Source organism: Pseudorca crassidens, chromosome 15 (assembly GCF_039906515.1).
Source record: "Pseudorca crassidens isolate mPseCra1 chromosome 15, mPseCra1.hap1, whole genome shotgun sequence".
In the NCBI taxonomy this organism is placed as follows: domain Eukaryota; kingdom Metazoa; phylum Chordata; class Mammalia; order Artiodactyla; family Delphinidae; genus Pseudorca; species Pseudorca crassidens.
The window spans coordinates 20248285-20273059 of record NC_090310.1 but is presented as its reverse complement, the minus strand read 5'-3'; the positions used below and the strand labels follow the sequence as shown (position 1 = coordinate 20273059).

The 24775-nt window shown below is 40.5% G+C and overlaps 1 protein-coding gene across 12 annotated transcripts; it reads right to left on the bottom strand.

The window, feature by feature from the left end:
• Nucleotides 1-340: 340 nt before the first annotated feature.
• On the bottom strand, nucleotides 341-24680 carry PALB2 (partner and localizer of BRCA2). 12 transcript variants are annotated; one of them, XM_067706368.1, is made up of 13 exons: nucleotides 24455-24678; nucleotides 22397-22456; nucleotides 22157-22259; nucleotides 18298-19767; nucleotides 15572-16395; nucleotides 15140-15211; nucleotides 13252-13413; nucleotides 12032-12117; nucleotides 11396-11557; nucleotides 9857-9973; nucleotides 5779-5866; nucleotides 3211-3359; nucleotides 341-843 (listed from the first exon to the last, which is right to left on the bottom strand). In XM_067706368.1, the coding sequence occupies exons 1-13, from the start codon at nucleotides 24527-24529 to the stop codon at nucleotides 633-635; spliced, it is 3579 nt and encodes a 1192-aa protein (XP_067562469.1). In that variant the 5' UTR covers nucleotides 24530-24678; the 3' UTR covers nucleotides 341-632. The 12 variants fall into 12 exon arrangements, with proteins under 12 accessions (XP_067562469.1, XP_067562472.1, XP_067562475.1 ...); XM_067706371.1 differs by having other exon boundaries at nucleotides 15572-16248; XM_067706374.1 differs by having other exon boundaries at nucleotides 19567-19767; nucleotides 24455-24677.
• Between the last annotated feature and the right edge of the window lie 95 nt (nucleotides 24681-24775).

Sequence of the window (24775 nt, the reverse complement as noted above, 5' to 3'; positions counted from 1 at the left end):
GTCTCTCAAACCACTTAGGCAAAGGTGAAGATGATGTACTCAGTAAAGCTGTGTTGTTGACTCCAAGTGACTTGTGAAAATGCAGGCACTGGTATCAAGGGTGCACGTGAGAATGAAAAAGCACAACAGCATTTCTAAATTAGCATTTCAGTAGGCAGATATGTGAAAATAAAGTATTGTAAGTAGCATAAAAAGTACTTGCGTATTAGTATACTGAGTTAACTGAAATTTACTTTTACTATGCAAGCATCATTGACTAAATATTCTAGTTGTAAAATAATTAGTTCTTGTTTCTGAAAATGATCTTTATAGGATAGGAAAAAATATGCCAAACAGGATGTATCAAAATAAATATTTATTAACATTTGAAGCTTTATGTAGATACACCTTTAAAAGCAAATGTGCAAATGTGAGGAATTACAAAAATCAACCTAAAATCCGTTTCTCCCAAATAAGCATAAATGAACATTCAAGATTAGTAGGGCCCCTACCAACGGAGTAAAAAGTCTGTCTGAATGAATACAGGTAATTACTTTAAATGACTTCCAAATAGTCTCCTTTATAGTAACAACTCCAAAAAGTACTAAGAGGCCGAAAATATCCAGAACACGGTGTTTCAACCTTACCCTAACTCAGTAGTAGCGGTATACAAATATATTTCCATCTTTTTGTCCAGCCAGCAAATAAGAATCTGCACCTGACCATTTAACAAAAGACCAGTTCTGGTCAGAGACAGGTGGAAGGAGAGCAGTGCAATGACCTAGGAGTAAATCCCAAATGGCAATGGTTCCAGAAGTTAATACTGCTGCTGCAAAATGATCTTTCACGTCACCTTCCAGGAACCTAACAGCAAGCAGAGAAAAGACAATTCAGACCACATATCAAAAAAACAGACAAACAGAAAAAAACATGAAAAAAACAGGCCCAAACCATGCTCTCAGGAAGAACAAAATTACCTGGAAATAGGAATGCCTGTGTTTGCAATCCAGGACTGCTGGCTATAATCACTAGAGACCCTGACTGTCTCTCTGATGCACCTCTGTATCCCCTGCACACCAGCTCACAGGGGCCTGCCTCCCACTCCTCAAACCAGCTGAGCTCCGTCTCACCTAATTGTCTTCGCTTTTGCTCTTCCCTCTCCTTGGCAGCTCTAACCCGAGAGCTTAGCCTGGCTGGGCTTTGGTCATCATTCAGGCCTGTCACCTCCGTAGAAAGGTCATACCTACTCAGAGATCTGAGAGCGCACACCCACATACACTCTGCTCCCTCTCTATCGCAGCACCTCTGTTTATCTTCACAGCACTCCTCACTATGGGAGATTCTCCTATTTCCGTGTTTGGTCCCACAAAAATGTAAACATCATAAAACAAATCTGGTTGTCTTTTTAAGACAGGGCTCTGCAGTCAGCTACCGGGGTTTGAATTCTAACAAAGTAAGAGATGTGCAACCCTGGCAAGTCATTCCACTTCATCAGTAAAACAGGGATATGATGATATGAGTACCTACTTCATAGGATTGTTGTGAAGTTTAATGAAACAGTTGATATAAAAAGCTTAGCACAGTACCTAACACACAGGAAGTGCTTAATAAAAATTAATGATTATTCCTTACTGCCATATCACCAGCACCTTGCACAGAGCCTGGTACACAGTCAGCCCTCAGTGAATATTGTGAGTGAACTGAATGATATATTTTATCTCTGGCTCGCACCCAACTTTGTATAGCTGATTCCTAGCCCTTCTTTTGAAAATCCATCAAGTTTTCCTTGACAGTCTCTCCCCAACCCTCCACTGCCAATTAAGGTGCCTTTCCATCCTTTGTGCTCCCCAAAAGTGCAAGCCTCATGGCATTGTGTGCCCTGAAGAGCAGTCACTAGTTGTTTCAGAAAAAGGTTTATTGCAAAGGCCAAGCAAGGAGAACAAGTGGCTTGTGGTCAAAAACTCGAGCTCACTAGGTTTCTCTTCTAACTTCCATGAGATTAGAAATAGTAGTGCTTCCTACAGGATTGGCACCAAATAGGCTTTCAAGATTTACTAAACAAATGGGTTTGAAAAGTGACAAAGGAAATGTTTGACCAGGTAGTTATCTGTATCCTCAATTTCTAGGCCAATGACTATGGTTCTCTCTTCATATCCAAGAAAACAAGTATTATGCAAGCATATATTGCAGATGAGAGTTCTGAGGTTCTTGTTGACCTAAGAGCATTTGCAGAAATGCCACAGCTGGCTAAGTACATAGGGAGAGAGACTTTTAGAACATGCCATGCTCTTGCAAGCTTTGCACAAGATCCAAAGAAACATAGAAATATACATTGTAACTATCAAGGTTCCTTACCCTTGTGAGTTACTAAAGCTAAACTTTGTGATCCTGATTTACCAGGTCTATTTTCAAACATTAATAAAGGCAGTCTTTATAAATGATACCTTCAGATGTTGCTCGGTTCGCCTAATATCAGCACTACTTCAGAGCTTTACATAGCTCAGAAAACTGTTGGGATGACAGTAACTGTGGCATTGGGAAATAGATCTTCTCATCAGTCAACAGACAAATATTTATCAAAAGATAAATATCAACTGCCTCCATGACAGAGATTCAGTCAAGATTTCAAAGTAAAGGTGTCTTTGTACATTTAAAACTTCCTTAATTTAGGTTTCATGAAAAGAACATAAATTATAGTAAGTTTTTTGTAGAGAATATTAATTACTTTGTATTTGAAATGTTTTTGGTATGGGAAAAAACAGGGCTTGAAAACACATAAAATACCTATCCAGTGCCATACAAGTGGGGATCATAGGATGTAGGGAATGTGAGGTTTGACTCAGATCTACTAAACTTCATACTTCATCCCACTTCTTTTTTTTTTTTTTTTTTGGTGGTACGTGGGCCTCTCACTGTTGTGGCCTCTCCCGTTGTGGAGCACAGGCTCCGGATGCACAGGCTCAGCGGCCATGGCTCACGGGCCCAACCGCTCCACGGCATGTGGGATCTTCCCGGACTGGGGCACGAACCCATGTCCCCTGCATCGGCAGGCGGACTCTCAACCACCGCGCCACCAGGGAAGCCCCCCATCCCACTTGTTAACGTTCTTTACTATGATCTGTAGTATGTCATGTTTCCATTCATGTTAGTGACACAAAAATATCTGGTTTCTGTATTTGCACAAATGCTTCTTAAAATGTCATACTCATTAAATGGCAATAACACACTTGCCTTCCAGCCTGCCCTTGAGGAAGGCAGTAGAGCATCACGCCCACACTCAGGGTCGTCTTTGGGTTAATCACAATCAGCTGAAACACAGGGCTTCCCAACAACTTGCTCTCTTTGGCACAAGGGTGACTCAGAACAACAAACAGGAGCCCCTGATTTAGGAGAAAAATTAATAACCAAGTAAATCATCAAGAGTATGTGGGGAAAAAAGCACTGGCAGAGACAAAACTAAAGAATTACAGGTCAACAGGCTCTTAAATTTCCAGAATTTAATCCCTGGCTCACTCTTTCCCAGGCAGAACTGTGAGGGTATCCCTGAGCTGGACTTCTGGCTTCTCCAGCAGAGGGCTCCCCATGACTTTACAGCCAGTCTTTGCAGGCATGACTAGCTGACTTACCAGCTTCCTCCACTTTACAGCCTACTAACATCTCATGCCATCTCTTTGGGAAAATGCTGGCATAAGAAAAAAGGGCATATAAACACATGGAGGGAGTCCTCAGACTAGAAATGTTCATCTGTAAGTTGGTTTTTGAAACTTCAGAAGACATTTTCTCATAAAAACCACCTTTTAAGTGGTGGCTGCATTTTCAGGCCAGTCTGCAATAGCCTGTTTATTTATAGAGTAAAAACGACCAAGAAAAGACACCATCACCTATAGTTGTTTCTGTGGGAGAATGTGGTACAGACCTCTCCTGGCTTTAAAATTACATGTTCTAATAATAACATTATTGTGTGTGAAAATATATGTCACACATACATGTATATACACATATATGTACGTTGTACGTTGAAAGTAGTTATTTTGGGGGGTAAAATAGGGAAAATTAATTATAGGGCCATCTTAAGATTAATAACATTCATTTCTAATTCATCCATTTCTATCAATAGAATGACTAAATTCTTATAATGAGAATGAATTACCTTTATAATTAAAAAACAACCAAGAGTCAAAAAATGTTACATGCTATACACTTAACTAGGGGTTGGCAAACCGTGGCCTACAGGTCAAATCTGGCTCAATGCCTATCTTTGCATGGCTCATGAGCTAAGAATGATTTCTGCATTTTGAAATGGTTGGAAAAAAGAGGAAGAACGTTTTGTGCCACATGAAAATTATATGAAATCCAAGTCTCAAAGTTTTATTGTCCAAAACGTTTTATTGGAACAAAGCCACATGATTTGTTTACGTATTACCTCTGCTGACTTGGGGCTGTAGTGACAGAGCAGAGTAGCTGCAACAGAGACCACGTGGCCTGCAAAGCTGAAAATAGTTACCACCTGGGCACTTTACAGAAAACGTTTGCTGATTTCTGTACTGAACTATTAACTATTATTTCTGGAGGTTGGCTTCATGGAGAAATTTTACTTCCTATCTTATACATTTCTGTGTTAAATGTTTTAATATCAAATAGGTATTAATGTTGTAATAACAAAAATGTAAAATTATTTAAATACCTAGTAGGTATATTTAAGCATTCCAGAAATAAATTCAACCCTCTTACTTTAAGATGAAAAAAGTTAGCCCCTGGGCTTCCCTGGTGGCGCAGTGGTTGAGAGTCCACCTGCCGATGCAGGGGACACAGGTTCGTGCCCCGGTCTGGGAAGATCCCACATGCCGCGGAGCGGCTGGGCCCGTGAGCCATGGCCGCTGAGCCTGCGTGTCCAGAGCCTGTGCTCCGCAACGGGAGAGGCCACAGCAGTGAGAGGCCCGCGTACCCCCCAAAAAAAAAAAAAAAGTTAGCCCCAAGATAATGTGATAGATTATCTAAGATCACACAACATTTTCTTTGTGGCATACGGGATCTTAGTTCCCTGACCAGGGATTGAACTCATGCCCCCTGCAGTGGAAGCGTGGAGTTTCAACCAATGGGCCTCTAGGGAAGTCCCTAAGATCACACAACTTTTGAGTTCATTTCCACAGATGCTGCTAGACTAGGGAAAGATGCATCCTTTGTGTTCAGAGCTTCTGGGTGCTGATGCTCACAGAGCTGCCACTGCGGCTGGGCCGGTCAGTCTCCACACAGCTCTGAGCTGGCTGCTTCTGCCTCTGCTCATGGATCAACAGTGGATACTCAGGCAGTTATCCCTGACTCCTGGACAAATACCTTCACCCTGTTCAGATGTTAACACTGGACTGTAAGCCAAGTCTATTAATGCAATGGCTAAGAAGCTGTGTTGAGTTCTATATGAGAATCCTAAAGCCTCAGAGAAAAACATGTCTAGGACCACTTAATCATCCTTCCTAAAGGCATTCATTCACATCATAAATCATTTATGGCAATGTGGTTGGGAGCCAGGTCTGATAATAGGCCTACTATCTCCAGGTACAAATTCACAGCTGGAAATCAAGGTTTGCCCTTAAGTCATACAGCCAGAAATTTTACCCAGTCATATTGTGCCATCACTTATTCTCACTGATAAATTTTAAGAAAGAACAAACACTGCTATCCAATTTTGAAAAAAAAATAGGCACCAGGAAGGGCCAGGTAATTCCTACTTACTAAGTTATTGCTCTCACTCAGTGAGGCCAACAGTAACACACAAAGTGGTCCCAGCAGATCATTACTTACCATTTCAGAATAAGCTTTGTGACAGACTGAAGCTTGGTAGGAATCACCAATGTGCATCTTTTTCAGGAGTTGACCAGTTTTTAAATTCCTTGGACACAAAAAAATAAATAAGTTGTAATATTCTTCCAGCAAATTGGTTTTGACATAATGTTCTCTTATTTATCACAGAATCCTTTAGGAGGTGACCAAGGGAAAAACTAAGAGACACGGCACCTTAGTTTTGTTTAGCCACCAATTTAGCTAAAAATAAAACTATAGTTTAACTTTGCCAACAGTGTAATTTAATAGTTTAGCTTCAGATCGAATCTGCTATGCCACGAGGGATAAATCTTTTCACATTCCATGAGAAAAGTTTTCCATTATCTCATTTTACTTGTATTGAAATTAGGCACATGGCATAGCTCTATTATTAGGATTTTATCACTCTTCTTGTTATGCCTATATTTTCCATGGAAGACAATGGTCAGGAAACCAAATTTGGTTAGGGGAGAGACTACACCTAAAATAGACTTAGAATTATGTCTCTATAATATATGTTTATACTAGAGCTAGACCAAGATAATGGAGAGAAAAGATAACGTGGCTAGTCCAAGACAATGGAGAGAAAATGGACTGAGATGGGATAAAAAATGGAAAAAGGAAGACAGGAGAGGGTGAATACAAAGAAGAAAAAAATAAAGTTTGTTGGAACCACTCCTTAGCTTTATTGAGGATTTGTGACACTGATTAACTGTTCTACCATGTGCCTCTACTGGTGAGAAACTTTCAATTGGCTCCCCATTAGCCACAAGATAAAGTCCGAATTCTTTTTCATGGTACTTATAACCCTCGTGAATCCAGCGCTGCAACACTATATTACTCACTGCTCCCTTACTTGAAAGCTTCTCATTGTCTGGACAAAATATTGTGCATATTCCTGGCTCTATATCCTTGTTCAAGCTATCCCTCCCAACGCGCTCCCCATTACTGACTAATTCTCATCCCTGTTATTGACAATGCCCATCTATTCCTTAAGGCCTAGATTATGTCCCATCCCCTCCCAGCTGTATGAGCTCAATTTAGATTCCATCACTCCTCCCAGTCTGCACCAGTCCACAGAAATCTCCTCTCCTCCAATTCCCTATAGTACTATCCATAGGCCTCATTTTTTATTTAATATATACTGTAATAGGGTATAATATATTCATTCAACAAATACTTCTGAAGTTTCTATGCACCAGGTACTATGTGTAAAAACTGAAGAAAGAAAACTAAATTCTCATGTACTTATGCAAGGTTTTCCTCATATAAAGAACACCAGAATGGTTTATTCCTTACAAAGGTTAGTACAAGTTCCGTATTTAGTAACTGCGTTTTCCCCAAATCCCAAAGCACTTTGTTTAAATCTCTATCACTTTGACCTTATGTAAATTGTAAAGGAATTATATACTTTGAATTGCAAAGCAATCTTATTTCCCTACTAGATTTTAGGGGGCTTGGGACCAAAATTCATATCTGATTCATATCTGCATCTCTCACAGAGAATGGTACATAAGTAGAGATTCAAATACCTAGTAAATAATTGAAAGATGGGTGCTCTGTTAATATAGCTTGATCGAGATTAAATATTTAGACCTTCAGCAATAGTTTCAAAAAGGACCACTGAACCTTGATTATAACATGAATCACTTTAGACATCTAACATATCAGGTCAATAGGGAAGGTGAACAACTACTATATGTAAATGTAAAGTTATACAGAGCCCAAAAGGTAAATGATAGATTTTGATAGACATCTATGAGTAACTACTCTAAGCAAGGAGCTAAGACAGACACTGAGAATAGATATAAGATACAGTACCTATCTTCAAGGACTTTCATAATACAAGGTAGTATATGCTAAGTTAAAAATAAGGGCAATATGAACTCAGAGAGGAAAACATCAATGAGGGTTGAGGTGCTACAACAGAACTTAAGGCAACTTAAGGCAACCTTAAACTTAGAATTTAAACTGATACTTACAGGTTAAGTAGAGAGGTCCCTTCCTAGCCTCAAATTCCACTGTGATCCCTTATCTATGAAATGCCAAAGGCTATTATTATTAGAAGGGGGGAACTGAAGGATGGAATGAAAAAAGGGAGTGAAGGAATAGGGAACAGGTGGAGAGGAATTTTTGTGAAGCATAAGGGAAATGAAAGCTGCAAAAAGTAAAATGGGCCCCCATTGAAGGTTTTATTTTTGGCGGCGGGAGCTAGGAGGACTGCGAGGATGAGTATTTATAAAGTAATAGTATAAAAGATGATCTGGGGGCTTCCCTGGTGGCGCAGTGGTTGAGAGTCTGCCTGCCGATGCAGGGGACGCGGGTTTGTGCCCCGGTCCGGGAAGATCCCACATGCCGCGGAGCGGCTGGGCCCGTGAGCCATGGCCGCTGAGCCTGCGCGTCCGGAGCCTGTGCTCCGCAACGGGAGAGGCCACACAGTGAGAGGCCCACGTACCACAAAAAAACAACAACAAGAAAAATGATGTGGAGGTTGAATATTGATTGATGGCAAGGAGACCAATTACTAGATTATATAAATAGTATAGGAGCCAAACAATGAAAGTCCAGACTACAGAAAGAGCAAAAAGAATAGAAAAAACAAGTTTTATTAAGAACACTGTTCTCAAACAAGACCTATGTGTGGAAACCCTGAGGAAAGTGCCTAAAGTGGAAACCTGCTCCTTGAAGACAGCAGGACATCTGAAAACAAAGTCTTCTGGCAGATTAGGTCATGGTCAAATTCCAGAGGCTCCCTGGTGGGGAGGGGACAAAGTTTCTCTCAGGGGTCATGCTTTCCTCGTTTATTCCTAGAGGGTTAGGACTGGAAAATGCAGAACAGGCAGGTAGCAGTGACACTAATATCTTAACTTTCTTTCACCAAGACCCATTCTGGCCCCAAGGGAATAGTTAATGGAGAAGCCTTCTGAGAAAAAAAAAAAAATCAACTTCTTCTCCTACTACAAATTAACCTTACAAATGCCTGTGGCCGGGTGTGGTTCTCTTCCACGGTCAGGAAAGAGAGGTGGCTGGGGACTCTTCGACTTCAGTTACCCTACCACAAATGTGTTAATTTGAATCTTGAAATCATGTTTTATACATCTAGTAATTCTGGATAGTATTCTAGACATTATGAATGACACATCACATAAACTCTACATTCTGTTAGGTTCCTCTGAAAAATATTGATTTTTTCTCCCCCTAGTAAACAGTGAAATTGGCTAAACTCAAATTCCAAATGCCGAAAACCCGGTTCAGTTCTTTTTGCTTTACCTGGGCTGCTTCAAGTCCGTCCTGCATACATGCAGTTTAAAGGTCAGCCAGATATTTAGGTAGAGAATATAGCCAGAGTTTAGGGCTCCTTCTCTGGTTCTCTACTTTTTGGGATTTTTCTTCCTCGCTTTCTAGCTGCTGTAGTTACCTTGATCTCTATCCTTCAGTCCTTTAAGCCAGCAGGACAGAACATTTTCTATCAGGCTCTTAATAACTGAGTGTGCAGACTGGGGCCTGCCCGCTGAACAGGAGATTCGCCCAGTGACATTTCCTTCTTCTAAGTATTGAACTTCCTCCAGCATATTTCTTTTTTTCTTGCTCTCTAGTGCTTTCAGATAGTTGATTTTTATATTTTGTGCAGAGTTCATAGGTATTTTAAGTAGGAGAATTAGTCTGAGAAAGCTACTCAGCCATTAACTGGAAGCAATTTTTTTTTTTTTTTTTTTTTTTTGTATTTTGGCCGTGCGGCGAGGCACATGGGATAGTTCCCTGACCAGGGATCAAACCCGGGTCTCTGCAGTGAAAGCGCCAAATCCTAATCACTAGGCCACCAGGGAACTCCCAGCAGTAGATTTTTGTCAACAAAAAAAAATTTCATTTATTTTAAAATTGTCTGCTTGGACTGTCTGAATTAATCTTGTTAAGACAAGTATATAGCATTTGATAGTAAACAAACAAAAACACAATCATATTTACAGAGTCTCTTATTTAATCTTAATAACCCTGTGAAATTAGAGGTAAATCCTTATATTACAGATGAGGAAACTGAGGCCCTCGAGGGAAAGCTTACCAAATAACAATGTTGTTCATTACAGTGGTACCAAGCAGAGCTTCCTGCATCCCTTGAACCTCAGCAAAAGTTAGTATAGTCTCTTCAGGGTGCATCAAAAACTGTTTTTCTTTGCTTCTGCATTAAAAACAGTATTAAAAATCAGCACTTTCTACCAAAGCAGTTTCTAAGCAGCCCTTCTACATTATTATTGAACTATGCATAATAAACACTAACCTAACGCCAGAAAAAAAATTTCAGCCAAAAAACACATGTATTCTAAACTTTCTACAATGAACATTTATTACTTTCATATTACCTACCTGGATATATTGCAAGCACCTCAAATTCATCATATCCAAAATTAAACTCACCAGCTCTCTCTTTAAACCTTGTGTTTCTTTCTGCATTGCTATCTCAACTAACCGTTCCACCACCCACCCAAGTGAGCAACCCAGAAACATGGACTTTATCCTTGTGTCCTTCCTCTCTATTTACTCAATCACCAAGTCCTAATGACTTTATCATCTCATCTCTCTCAAATCCATCTGTTTCTCCCCATCTCCACTAATGCTTTCCTAATTTAAGCAAACAATTATTTATCTCTTGCTTATTTTACTGCAACAGGTCATGGATTAAATAAGACAAACAAGGTCCATGCCCTCCGTTATTAGGAAAGACAAATAAATAATTACAATAGGGCTTCCCTGGTGGTGCAGTGGTTAAGAATCTGCCTGCCAATGAAGGGGACACGGGTTTGAGCCCTGGTCCGGAAGATCCCACATGCCTCGGAGCAACTAAACCCGTGTGCCACAACTACTGAGCCTGCGCTCTAGAGCCCGCGAGCCACAACTACTGAGCCTGTGAGCCACAACTACTGAAGCCCGTGTGCCTAGAACCCATGCTCTGCAACAAGAGAAGCCACCGCAATGAGAAGCCCGTGCACCGCAACAAAGGGTAGCCCCCACTCGCCGCCACTAGAGAAAGCCCACGCACAGCAACAAAGACCCAACACAGCTAAAAATAAATAAATAAAATAAATTTTTAAAAAATCACAATAAAGTGTAACGAGTGTATAAGAGACATAGAGGATGCTATGAGTTCCATTTTTAGCATGTTGAATTTGAGGTAACCATGAGATGTCTAATAAATAGGCATGCAGGTCTAGAGGTTGAGAAAGAGCTCAGAGTTAGAAATATATGTTTGCAGGTAGCCAGCATCCAGATGGTACCTGAAGCAATGGAAACTGAGTTTGTGAAACCAGAAAAGGGTATAGGATCTTGAGGTATTTGTAATACTTAAAGGATACACAGAGATGTCAAGGGAGACTGAAGAACAAACTACACTTGCTGAGCCTCTCTGCTCCACTGCCTTCTTCCCTGCCATGTCTGGCTCCATTCCTCTGAACTGCTTCTATGTTATAGCCCAGTATTGAGGCAGAACCTGCTATACTACACATATAGCAGAGAAAACAAGATGCTACTGATTCAACTTTCTCTGAAACCCTGTGATAAAATCATTCTTGATCTAATAGTTAAAATCAACCAATGCTTTTCTTACCCTCCATCTTCTGCAAACGTCATGATTTCTACTTGTTGATCACAAAGGGTCCCACTGCTACTGACTAGCCTCCTCTTTGTCAGGCCAAGCACAGCTTTTATATTTCCAGAACTCAGGAGCACTTGCTTTTCACTTTTACCATCAGGAGAACAAAGTAGTGCCCTAAACCAAATATAAGGAAAAATGCAGAGAAGTCAGGAGTAAGTCTTTAATATTAAAGAACTAGGTTCAAACCTTAAAAGGAAACTTCAGTTAGGGATGTCATTGATAGTTTTGTTTGTTTGTTTTTTAACACATCTCTCTTTAGACTAAATTTAGATTCTTTCAAGACTCAAGACTAGGTTATAACTTGTGCTCAAAACAAGCTGAGGGGCTTCCCTGGTGGCGCAGTGGTTGAGAGTCCGCCTGCCGATGCAGGGGACACGGGTTCGTGCCCCGGTCTGGGAAGATCCCACATGCCACAGAGTGGCTGAGCCCGTGAGCCATGGCCGCTGGGCCTGCGCGTCTGGAGCCTGTGCTCCGCAACAGGAGAGGCCACAACAGTGAGAGGCCCGCGTCCCGCAAAAAAAAAAAAAAAAAAAAACAAGCTGAGAAAGATCAAGGGAAAGAAAAGAATACTCCTTGAGAATTACATACCTGATTTCTCTGATTTCCAAGTTTCCCAAAGCCACACACACAAGATTACAAACATCAGGCACTAGAACTATCTGTAATACTGGGACCTAAATAAAACAAAACAGCCAAAAATTATATTTGGTTGTTTCATCTTTAATTAATCTAAATTTTCCAAAATTTGTCACATTCCTTTCTAGTGTCATTATACCAGGATAGTTTCCAACATCTGAACAAATGTGAAAACGTTCAGCAAACACCCTCTTTTTATAAGCTTAAATCCAAATAAGCTATGTGCATAATAGTGTTTACTGTGGCATTTATTTAACACAATCTATGCTCTAGCAATGGGAGAATAATTAAATAAATTCTGGCATGTGGATGAATGGAACAATCTGTAGCCATTTAAAGTAAGTTTATTCACTGAATGAATATTTATTGAGCAACACTCTGCAAAGCACAGTGCTAGAAGCCGGGGTATACTGGAGAACAAGAATGAAATCTGCCAAGACAGTAGTAAATCTTAAGCATTCTCACCAAGGAAAAAAAAAGGAAACTGTGAGGTGATAGATGTGTCGATTAACTTGATTATAGGAATCCTTTCACAGTGTGTATGTATATCAAATCATCACATGTGTACATCGCAAATATACACTTTAAATATATTACAATTTTATTTGTCAACTATACCTCAATAAAGCTGGAAAAATAAAATTCAAAATAAACAAATAATTAAGTATGAAGAATATGTAGAAACCAGGAAACATGTTTACATGGTAAGAAAAGGCAGGCTTAAAAATTTTAGGCACACTAAGATTGCAACCATGTAAGATACGTACAAAGGTAGACAAGGACAGAAGAAAGTATATACAGAAAAAAAAGCAGAAATAACATTTTGGTGAGAGGTAAGGAACAGAGGTATCAGCAAGTTTAGAAGTCAGAATAGATATGAAATTCCAAGCTCCTCCAGCAGATCTAGCATAAAAATGCATCTCTGGATAAATATATGATAAAGCAAATAAAGCACAGTGTTAATTGTTGAGACTAGATGCTGGGTATATGGGTGCCCCCTGCACCACTTTTCTGTATGCTTGAATATTTTCATAATAAAATGTTGGGGGAAAACCGCATCTCTCTGCTCTGTCTTGCATAGTCATAGATCCCAAATTTTTGGTAAGCTGCACATCTATATTACCATGCAAATGATTGGAAAGATCTCTTTCAGCTATAATATTCTGACTTACCTCTGCGAAGTGCCAGGAATAAATTTTTTCCCACTGCCAAGTATCCAGAGGTTTCCAAAGAGAAACTACGTATTCACAAGCAGTTATGATACACCGTTCTTTGAAACCAGCTATTTCCCACCACATGGCACTCACATCCACAGAACAGGAACCTGAAGGATTCTAACACAGAATGGCAACAACAGTTATGTTAAAGGGATCCTTGGGGGCTGCTTAATAAAAAGAATAAGTATGAAAAGTAATGGATTACAAGGATTAGATGAAATACCAACTAAATGTAATTAAAATTTTATGCAGGTCAAAAGAAAGAGCTTTGTGGGTCTTACGGAACTACAACAGTTGTCCATACACACTTACAATGATAGATTTAAAAACATGTAGCTCCAGACTGGAAAAGATTCAGATTTAACCACAAAAAAACAGACCATAAGAACTAACTGGAACATTAATTAGCTCCATAAGAACCACTGGAAATGAAACATTCTGATGAAGCACCCATGGGTTGAAGAGGGAACAAAACTGAAAGAACATATTATTTCTAAACGAACATGCAGAATCTGGTGGCCAAAGCAGTATGCCCCAACCCCCCGAAACAGAAAAAAACACAAAAACCTATAATTATAAAGGTATTTACAAAGTAAGCAAGCAACTCAAGAAGTTAGTAAAAGAACAATGAAATAAGCACAATGATAAACAGAAGGAAGGACTTACTAAGGATAAAAACAGAAAAAAAAATGAAATAGGAAATCAAAAAACTCAATTAACAATCAACACAACCAAAACCCAGTTTTTTTGGAAGACCTATAGGATGGACAAACCTCTTAAGTCTGATATAGGAAAAAAATACTTTTATATAGAAATGGGGAGTGAGAAGAGAGAGGCTTAACTGCATATACACAGACCAAAAAGCTGTAAGAATAATAAATAACTTTTTACCTACAAATTTGAAAATACGAATGAAATGGTTGATTCCTTTAAGAAACTAAGTTATTAAAACTGATTCATGAATAGCTTTGAAACAACATAGGTATCATTATGTGTTTTTTATAGAAAAGGAATCTGGGGCTCAGAGGCTAAATGATTTGTCCCACGTCACACAGCCAGTGATCCGGAGAAATAGTTTATGTGGATTTAAAGCTCTTTCTTCTACACCAGTTGTTCTCAACTAGAGGCAATTTTGCAACCCTCCCCTGGGGGACAGTTAGCAATATCTGGAGACACTGTTGGTCATCAGTACTGGGAAGGGGGTGTTACTGGTAGATACCAGGGCTGTTGCTAAATACCATACAATGCACAGGCCAGTCTCCTACAGGAAAGAATTATCCAGCCCCAAATGTCAACAGTACTGAGATTGAAAAACGTTGCTCTACACCATCCTACTTCAAGTATAAAAAGTTAACCAGGACAGGGGTCTAATCCACTTCTCTGGATTTACCAAAATATCATTAACAGAATACTATAATTTATATTTCTCAGAACCATATATAACACATAGCATATGAAAATTAACCATTCATTATGTCATAACCTAGAACTGCTACCCATTTTCTTACAAATCACCACAAGTGATTCTTCTAGAAATACTATATCATTTGGGTAGGAGAGTCATGGATGACCCCCCTCTCTCTCTGTCAAAATACCTGATTTAAAATTTAGATACAGAGAGTTAAGTTGTTCTTGGCAATAGCTTGACATATAAACTTCTTCAGAAGATCTCAAAATATATTCACAGGTAAATATTGTGGAAAACAAAGAATTTAAATCTGTTTTTCTGAATCTATTCTATCAAGTTTTTCTAATGATCAAATTCTTCTGCATTTTCCTATCAATTCATCACATTTTTCACATGTAAGACACAAGACATATTATAAGTTAACAGTCTTCCGACCTTTAACTTTGAAACCAATTGTAGGGTGCCTGGGTTTAAGCTATCACAAGCAGGAACGTCTGCTATTTCAGTCTGTGGAAACAAAAGTCACATAATTAATTTATACTTTATGTATGATATCAGCCTGCATCACTCACTCATCAAACTATTTCCTATGTTTTATTTTCTATGGTAACAGCGGCAAAGTTCCAAATGCAACAGCTTCGTTGATAACAAAGAGAACAGGATCCCTTATATTTAAAAATATATATTTTTTAATTAATCCTAATTTCCCCAGAATGAACTTAATGTTTATAGTGAAGCCATATCACAGAAACATGTTAAAACATTCTCAAACACTGAGGAACTGATGTGTAAGGTGGTCACGCTGTCCATATTCACTAAGATACTTCATTTCTTCGGAGAAAATTTCACAAAGGAAGCAGTCTGTACCTGTTCAGTGGAATGTTTCCATAATTCCTGGCACATGTTTCCACGGAGCTGATTTTCTTTGTAGGTTGATGACTCGATGGGTAGAGCTGTTGCTTGCGGACCAGAGTCACAGTCACGGGAAGGCTGTCCTTCCCTTCCTGCCACACGCAGGCTGCTATCTAATTTTGGTGGGCTGCTCCAAAATTGTTTATGGTCACTAGCAAGGCTGACTGCGGCTTTTAAGTGAGAAAGCTGGGGTGTAGAGCAAGCTTGTCCAACAACCTCTGCAGACACCTTTTCTCCATGGGCTTGGGAGCCAAAAGCTGGAGTAGAGCCTAAGACGGGGAAAGCAGGTGAGCATAGGTCTGCTGTCGGTCTGTCATTATCATCAGATGCAACAGTATTTACAGGAGTGAAAAGTAAAATGGATGAAGAAAGGCCCTTCTCCTGCGGCTGGCTTTTTTGGTGTGGCATTTTAGGATGTGCCTTTCCTGGCAGGATGATCAGTTCCTCTTTCCCATCCTCCTTCTCTATAGTGATTTGTTTAGCGGTCAGTTGCTCCACAGCAACACAATTTCCCCCTTTAAGATGTCCCTCTCCATATATTTTTGATCCAAAAGGCTCCATCAGCTTTTCTGAGCAAGACTTCAGTTTTTCAAGCTTAAGAGGCCCGAAGTCTTCATCAGGTAACTGGAAGTCTGTGATTTTGAGAAAAGGCGACAGATGCTTTAAATTTAGCGTTTCACTCTTATGAACTGGAGAACTGAAAGCATCATCATCCAAAGATAAATACACGTAATTACTGTAAGAAAGGGAGTCCTCTTTTTGACAATGACCTTCCTTCTCTAAAACAGAAAGCAACAGAATACCCAACAAGAGACATTAATTCCCAACGAAGAGTGAGATTCTAAACTCCAATATAGTGCAGAGTTCATCACTTTTCCCACCCATGACTCTGAAATCTCAGTGAACAGTTCAAAAATCAGCCATAGGTTAGTGGTTAACTAGCAGCTCCTCCTGTAGGAGCAAAATCAATGTGGTGCTGACAGCACTAGCTAGAAGGGAGATGGGGGTGGAGTCCCAGCTCTGCCACTGATTCCCTGTGTTACCGTGGGCAAGTCAATTCACTTCATTTTCTTTGTCCCTCCTAGGGGAACTGGACTAAGAATCTCTAAAGTCCTTTCTGATCCAGAACTATGATTCCAACAGGCTACCAGAGTACAGTCTACAAAATGCTGGCCCTTCTCACTGAGGAAAACTTAGTCCCCTTTTCAAGCAAAGAGTAATTTACTAGACTTAAAGCGACAGGAATTCTGTATCACTCAAAGTGTAGCTGCATCCAACACCTAAAAAACAGATAAGAAAGCTGTGGTTCATGTATACAATTGAATATTATCCAGCCATAAACTGATACAAGCTACAATGTGGGTATATCTCAAAAACTAGCTAAGTAAAAGCGGCCAAACACAAAACGTCACATATTGTATAATTTCATTAATATGAGATACCCCCAAATAAGTAAGTCCACAGAGATAGAATACAGATTGGTGGTTGCCAGGGACTGACGAGAGGAAATGGGAAGACACTGCTTAATGGGTATGGGGTTTCTCTTTGGGGTGATGAAAGTGTTTTGGAACTAGATAGCGGTCATGGTGACACAACACTGAGAATGTACTAAACATCACTTAACTGTTCACTTAATTTAAAAAGGTTATTAACTTTATGTTATGTGAAGGTCACCACAAGAAAAAAAAATTTTTTAATGTACCTGCAGGTTACTGAAATCACAGCAGATTATTTCAAAGTATACAAAAGAACATTTCAAATTTATTATTAGATTGCCCTATATTCCCATTCCTTTGTTTTCTTGTTGGCCTAAAATATGATAAGAAAGTCATGATTATTATTTTTAAATTAATTAATGAATCGCAGCTCATAGACCAAAGCCTGTGTCCAGTGGTATAGAGCAGCTGGCTGCCTGCTGTGTAAATAAAATTTTATTGAGACGACCACATTTACATATTGTCTATTGTTACTTGCACACTATATTCATGTAGCTGTGATGGAGCACAAAGACTATACTTCGTATCTGGCCCTTTACAGAAAGTTGCTGAGCTCTCACACAGAACTGGAGTGAATGATCTAGATTTTGTGCTCAGCTTATCAGATATAACTCCTGAGTAAATGAATAAAGAAGTTTAAATTATAACATGTCACTTGATATCCTTCAAAATCTGTGTCCTACAAACCTCAGAGAGACTGTATTAGATATTTTACCCCCAAAAGTGGCTCAGAACAACTTCATTTTGCTAGACAATCATCCCCAAGAGTTTGTCAGGGGACTCTTACTCTGACACAGATTTAATTTTATTCCAAAAACATTTCCTATATTAGTTACTTCTCCCCATGGATAAAAGATTGTATGGTACCTGAATAAACACTAATTTTAGGTAAATATCCAATATATTTTCCTCCTAAGTGTCAACTTTTTCACCCGTATTTGTGAACTCTGGCACCATCCAGCTAGGGTTGAATTCTGACTCTGTCATTTTAAAGACAGAGTACTTTGATCTCCTTGCCTTAGTTTCCTCATCTGTAAAGTGAAGATAAAAATAGATTCTACCTCATGTACAGCTGGTGTGATGATTCAGTGAGTGTATGTACAACATTTAGAAAGTGCCAGGTACATAGTGCTAGCTACCACCACCATCAACCACAACTCAATTTACCTTTACCTCTCTTCTTACCATGAATAATTGCTTTTTCATTCTGATCTCTGTGCAAGCCAACTTCTTCCTTGGACCTATTAACACCTGATGTGCCAGAAGTTGGCAAAAGTAGTTCATGGTGATCTAACAGAGGGGTGCAGACTGACTTTCTTCTTCCTTTGCGTTTTCTACCAGATGGCTGGGTAACCGCCTTCCCAGAAAAGTCATTTTTAGTGGGGCCAGCGGGAGAGTTGACTTCAGTTAACGAGAGAAGTTTCTGAGGACTTTTTGAACTTAGTTGTTCTGCGTACGTGTCCGACATCTTAATTTCACTTTGGTTAGTTTCTTCATTGGAAACGTTTAACTTTTTAGCAGATTCCTTATTTTTATTTTTAAAGCCCTTTTTTCTGACATCCAAATGACTTTGTATTACAGCCTCCAGGGCTACTTTCCTCTGGCAATCTGACATGCGTCGTGTTGTTCTAACATAATACTCTGCAGGAAATAGAAGGCCTTCAAGCACTGTGCAAGAATGTGTTTGATTTTCTGTAGAAACGGGAGAAATTACTTCTAGGCTAAGACTCTTAGACTGACTTAGAACTTCTTTTTCCAGACGACTTTCATTTCTACCACCAAGAGCATTATTGGGAGATTTAAAAGACATCTCTGTGTGATTTTGTTCTTTTAAGTTTTGGTTTTCATTTGCCACTAAGTTATCGTAGGTGAGTTCATTTATAGAATATGAATTATCTGCCTCCAAGTTAGGACTTCTAGGCGGCTGGTCACTTGCACTTATACTTTTGTTTACCTCTGGGTTATCTGTAAAGACAGTCATTTTTTTGTTTTGTGTCTCTAAGTTTACAGGCGAAGCAGGGCTAATGTTTTCTAAACTGTGAGTAGTAAGTTCACAGTTACTTTTAGGAGGCTCATGCTCGAGGTGCTGACCACTACTGCTGACTGATGGAACACGCAAAGGAAGAGTAGTCACGCTGGGGAAATTATTTCCTCTTAAGAGTGCATCAACATCTCTCTGCGGTTTGGCGTTTGGCAGAATTAATACACTCCCTACATTAGTTCCTGTAACTGGTACTGGAGAATCGGGAATGTCAGTCTTAGGACTTGACGGGTAAGTTCTTATCTCAGTTACAGGTTTCTTAGGATTTTCTCTATTGATTTCTTCCTGTTCCTTTAGTCTTTTTCCAGAGAGTATGAGCGAATCAATATCAAAGAAAGACTCTCTCTCCTGTGAAATAAATGTTCTCTCCTGTTTCTTTCTTCTCCCTAGCAGCTTACTCTGCCTTTTCTTACCATCAGGGCCACTGACCCCGTACGGAAAATGTTCTTGGATATCATCTGATCTTTGTATGCGTGATCCTTCTGCTGGGATTCGTCCAGGGCTAAAGGACTCAGGCTCAAGGTCAAGTGTGATAGGTGTCTTTTCTCCAGTTTCTTTATCGACGTGGGTGTTGATTTGCAACGTGTCACAAGGAGATACTTTATTTTTAGGTTCTGAGGAGAAAAAATTATATAGTTAATATTTTCCTTTTAAAATGACACAAAAACTACCCCATATTTATTTTTAAATATTACATATAAATACTACAAAACATTTACTTAAAAAAGAGTCAATGCTATTTCGTTCAGACAGATCAAAGTTCAAGGGTTTTTTGTTTGTTTTTTGTTTTTCTTTCTGCGGTACGCGGGCCTCTCACTGTTGTGGCCTCTCCCATTGAGGAGCACAGGCTCCGGACGCGCAGGCTCAGCGGCCATGGCTCACGGGCCCAGCTGCTCCGCAGCATGTGGGATCTTCCCGGACCGGGGCACGAACCCATGTCCCCTGCATCGGCAGGCAGACTCTCAACCACTGCGCCACCAGGGAAGCCCGAAAAGATTTATTGCAATCATCTTTTCTCTTAGTTTTGTCTTCCAGCTTCATTGAAGTACAACTGACAAATAAATATTGTACATATTTAATGTGATGTTTTGATATATGTATATATTGTGAAATGTTGCTACAATCAAGCTAACATATCCATCATTTCATATAGTTACAATTTTTTGTGTGTCATGAGAACACTTAAGGTCAGCTCTCTTAGCAAATTTCAAGTATACAATACAGTATTATTCCTTTTTTCTTTTTTTGGGGCCGTGCAGCACGCAGGACCCTAGTTCCCTGACCAGTGATCAAACCTGTACCTGCTGCAGTGGAAGCGTGGTGTCTTAACCACTGGACCGCCAGGGGAGTCCCTACAAGGGACCACCAGGGAAGCCCCATGTCTTTTTTTGGCTAAAGTAATTTTCATATCACTTTTCTTTTCTTTTTTTTTGCCGCACTGCACGGCATCTGCTATCTCAGTTTCCTGACCGGGGATTGAACCCATGCTCCCTGCATTGGAAGCGAGGAGTCTTAACCACTAGACCACCAGAGAAGCCCCTCATACCACTTTTCTACTTCATTAGCTTCCAATTTATGATTATAAATTACCTGACTTCTAACATAAGAAATGATTATTGCTTTTATTAAAATGTTCCCAGCCAGACTTTTTTCTTTGTGCATATATAATTTAAAAAAATCATCTTTCCGGGCTTCCCTGGTGGTGTAGTGGTTGAGAGTCCACCTGCCGATGCAGGGGACATGGGTTCGTGCTGTGGAGCAGCTGGGCCCGTGGGCCATGGCCGCTGAGCCTGTGTGTCCAGAGCCTGTGCTCCACAAAGGGAGAGGCCACAGCAGTGAGAGGCCCGCGTACTGCAAAAAAAAAAAAAAAAAGTCATCTTTCCAATATTTAAGCAATAAATATAATTGCTAAAAGTTAAGAGAGGAAAAGAGCAACTAAATATGCAATCCAACTGAAATACAGTTTACTGCTCACAGAATGGGAGAAAATATTTACAAATCATGTATCTGATAAGGGTCTAATAGCTAGAATATATGAAGAACCCTTACAACTCACCAATAAAATGGTGAATAAGACAAATGCCTAATTAAAATATCGGCAAGGACTTGAAGAGATATTTCTCTGAAGAAGATATACAAATGGTCAACAAGCACACAAAAAGATGTTCAACATCATTAGTCACTAGGAAATGCAAATCAAAACCACAATTAGATACCACTTCATATCTACCAGAATGGTTATAATCTTAAAAATAGAAAATTACAAGTATTAGCAAGGATGTGGAGAGACTGGAACCCTTGTGCATTGCAGTGGGAATGTAAAATGGTACAGCCACTGTAGAAAAGTTTGGCAGCTCCTCAAAAAAGTTAAACATAGAATTATCGTATGACCTAGAAATTCCACGCCTAGGTACATACCTGAAGGAACTGAAAATATATGTCCACATAAACACTTGTACATGAATGTTCATAGCAGCATAATGGCCAAAATTCATAATAGCCAAAAAGTAGCAACAACTCAAATGTCTATTAACTGACAAATGGATATACAAATTATGGTACATCTATATAATGGAATATTATTCAGTTGCAAAAAGGAATGAAGTACTGATGCATGCTTAGATGAACGTATAGATGGATGGATGACAGTTGAAAACTTTATGCTAAGTGAAAGATAGTCACAAAAGCCCACATATTGTATGGTTCCATTTATATGCAATGTCCAGGATAGGAAAACCCACAGGGACAAAAAGTAGGTTAATAGTTGCCCAGGGGTTAACGGTAGGATGGGCACAGGGTTTCTTTTAGGGGTGGTGAAAATGTTCTGTAATTAGATAGTGACTAGATTATACAATTTTTTGAATATACAAAGAACCACTGAATTGTATACTTTAAAGACTCTACTGCTACTGCTTATCTTCTGACTGTGAGAAAAAGAACCACAGCCAAGTTTACCTGGGAAATAAATAATAAAGCAAGTATAAGTGAATGGGCTCGCTTTACCTGTGTCGGTTAGCTGCGTTGAAACTTCCTGCTGGAGCGAGGAATCTTGTCCTTCTACTGTTCTCTTAATGGAATTCTTAAACTTCTCAGCTCTCTGGGCACGCTAGAGAAAACAAAAGCAGCTCACAAAACAATTTTACAAAAAAGAAATAAATTTTGGTTAAAAGCTTTATTAAACGAAGAGCTGTTTTTATATTCTTTGTACCACAATACCAATTTGAGAGAATAAGATTCACTTACCTGAAGGCGGGCCAGTGTCTTGCTGTATTCCCTTTTCAAGAATGCTAATTTTTCCTTCAACTGGAAGAAGAAAAACACCAAACAAAACTGAGCAGGTGGAAAGGAGGCATCAGAGAGAAGGGATGCAGTGCCTATCAGACACAAGCATGCGGCGCCCAGCTGGCCCTTCATCTAGAGGCAGTGGAGGAAGCGGCACTGACTCATTCTACTTTCAGTTCTCACAGAACATCAAGCTCTATAACATCTCAGCATCTCTGCATAAGTTGTTCCTATCACCTGGAGCATTTCCTCCCCAACTCACTTTGCTAATTCCTACTGATTTCTCAAGACTCAGCTTAGATTTTTATTTCCCTGGGGTAAACGTCTAGGTCCTTCTCCAAATCCAAGTTAGGCATTCCATCTCTCCTCTGTGCTTGCTTTATCACAGTACTTATTACACATATTGTCTGTTTGCTTCTGTTTCCTCCCATCTCACTGTGAGATCCTTGAAGGTAGCAGGGGTTGTCATCCTCAGACAGTCATTCGACTAATGAATCAGTCATTGGTCCAGGTATCTCCAGCACCTAGAACAATAACTGATACCTACCGTGTGTCAGTTCCAGTTCCAGGGGCTAGGTATACAGAGTGGTCAAGACCCCTGCTCCCAGGCAGCTTACACATAGTGAGGGGTACAGATAATAAACAAGGAAACAAATAAACAGGTGAGATGATTTCACATGGTCATCAATACCTAGACAAACAGGGTGATGTGAGAGTGTCTGGGCTACAGAAGAATGGACTACTTTAGAGACAGTGGTGAGGAAGGCATTTCTGAGGACTACCATTTGAGCCCAGACCTGAAGGAGGAAAGAGCTAGCTTTGGGAAGATCATAGGGAAAGCAATTCGTCCAAGACGACACAATTCATAGGTATGATTCACACCTAGACTGCTTCTCACAGCTTCCTACTTATCACCATTCTTATCAACGTCTGGGAATTAGCTTGTTGACTTGTAAATGACCTCTGTCACCCCCACTGCAAGGCAGAATGGGATAAGAGGACTGATGAGTTATTGTGAATGAAGAGTTTCAGCACGATGCTTGGAAGAGCCAGCCCAAGATGCATTCGAGTTAACATTCGCCGGCCCACGTACAAGGTGTCATGTATAAGGATATTCACAGCAGCACTGTCATAGAAAGAAAAGCTGCAAACAACCTAAAGGCTCTCGACAGATTAATATGTAAAGAAAAGGCGGCACTTCCACGCTGCAGGATACTATAAAAAACTTTTAAAAATAAGGTAGGTGGGCTTCCCTGGTGGCGCAGTGGTTAAGAGTCCGCCTGCCGATGCAGCGGACACGGGTTCGTGCCCCGGGAAGATCCCACATGCCGCGGAGCGGCTGGACCCGGGAGCCATGGCCTCTGGGCCTGCGCGTCCGGAGCCTGTGCTCCGCAACGGGAGAGGCCACAGCAGTGAGAGGCCCGCGTACCGCAAAAAAAATAAATAAATAATAAGGTAGGTAAACATGGACTAATGTGGATGTTAAACACGGAGAAGGAAAACGGAAGTTGCAGAACCATCCGGATCATACCATTTACGAACATTCACCTTTCCAAAAAAACGTATTACTTTTTGGTGGTTAAAGAACACAACTGCACCCCTCCACACCCCCACCGCCCGTTCAACACGCGCACACGCGCGCACGCACACACACACACAGGTGCACAAAAAGGTCTGAAATCCAGATTCTTAAGAGATTTACTTAAGGGGGTGGGGTGGGAGAAGCCAAGATTGAGAGTATGCAAGGTGGGCTGCGGAGGGTGTCAAAGCGAACTTTAGCTTTATCTACAGTTTTACATTTTGTACTTTTGCATTTCTGCTGTAAAGAAACTTCGTTCTTCAAACGCCACCACGGGAACACAGGGCTCTCCTACACTTTCACTTCCTGTGCCCCCTCAGTCCAGGGAAGTGGGTGAGAGGTCACTGCCGCCCTCTGATAGTGGAGGAAACAAAGACAGGCCTCAAATCCTGGGAAAGGGGGTCAAAGTTCTGAGTCAACCCTTCCCGCATCCCCGGCACCTTTTCCTTCTCCTCACAGCTGAGGGGCTTCCCAGGAGGCTCTTCCATCTGGCCGGCGGCCAACAAAAAGAGCATCTGTCGCTGGCCCCGGGCCTGCGGATACGAGGAGCCCGGCTGGCCCTAGGCCCCGAGGCTCCCGGGGAAGGTACGAGGTGCCCGGGATCCAGTCAGCCCACGGTCAGCCGGCCCACGCGGGCTGGGTGCACCAATCACCCCTTCCGATTACATCCGCCACTCGGCCTGCGCACGCGCAGCCAGAGACCGCAGAGCAATGGAGCGAGGCCAGCTAGCGGAGAGCCGAGCTATGGATGAGACCGCAGA

Excerpts from the sequence above, each read along its gene's own strand:
- PALB2 (XM_067706366.1), bottom strand. The coding sequence starts at position 22,567 with ATGAAGGGCCAGCTGGGCGCCGCATGCTTGTGTCTGATAGGCACTGCA. Across the intron at positions 15,212-15,571 it reads GGAAACATTCCACTGAACAG|ACTGAAATAGCAGACGTTCC; the intron begins GTACAGACTGCT and ends TTGTTTCCACAG. Across the intron at positions 13,414-15,139 it reads AATTGGTTTCAAAGTTAAAG|AATCCTTCAGGTTCCTGTTC; the intron begins GTCGGAAGACTG and ends ATTCTGTGTTAG.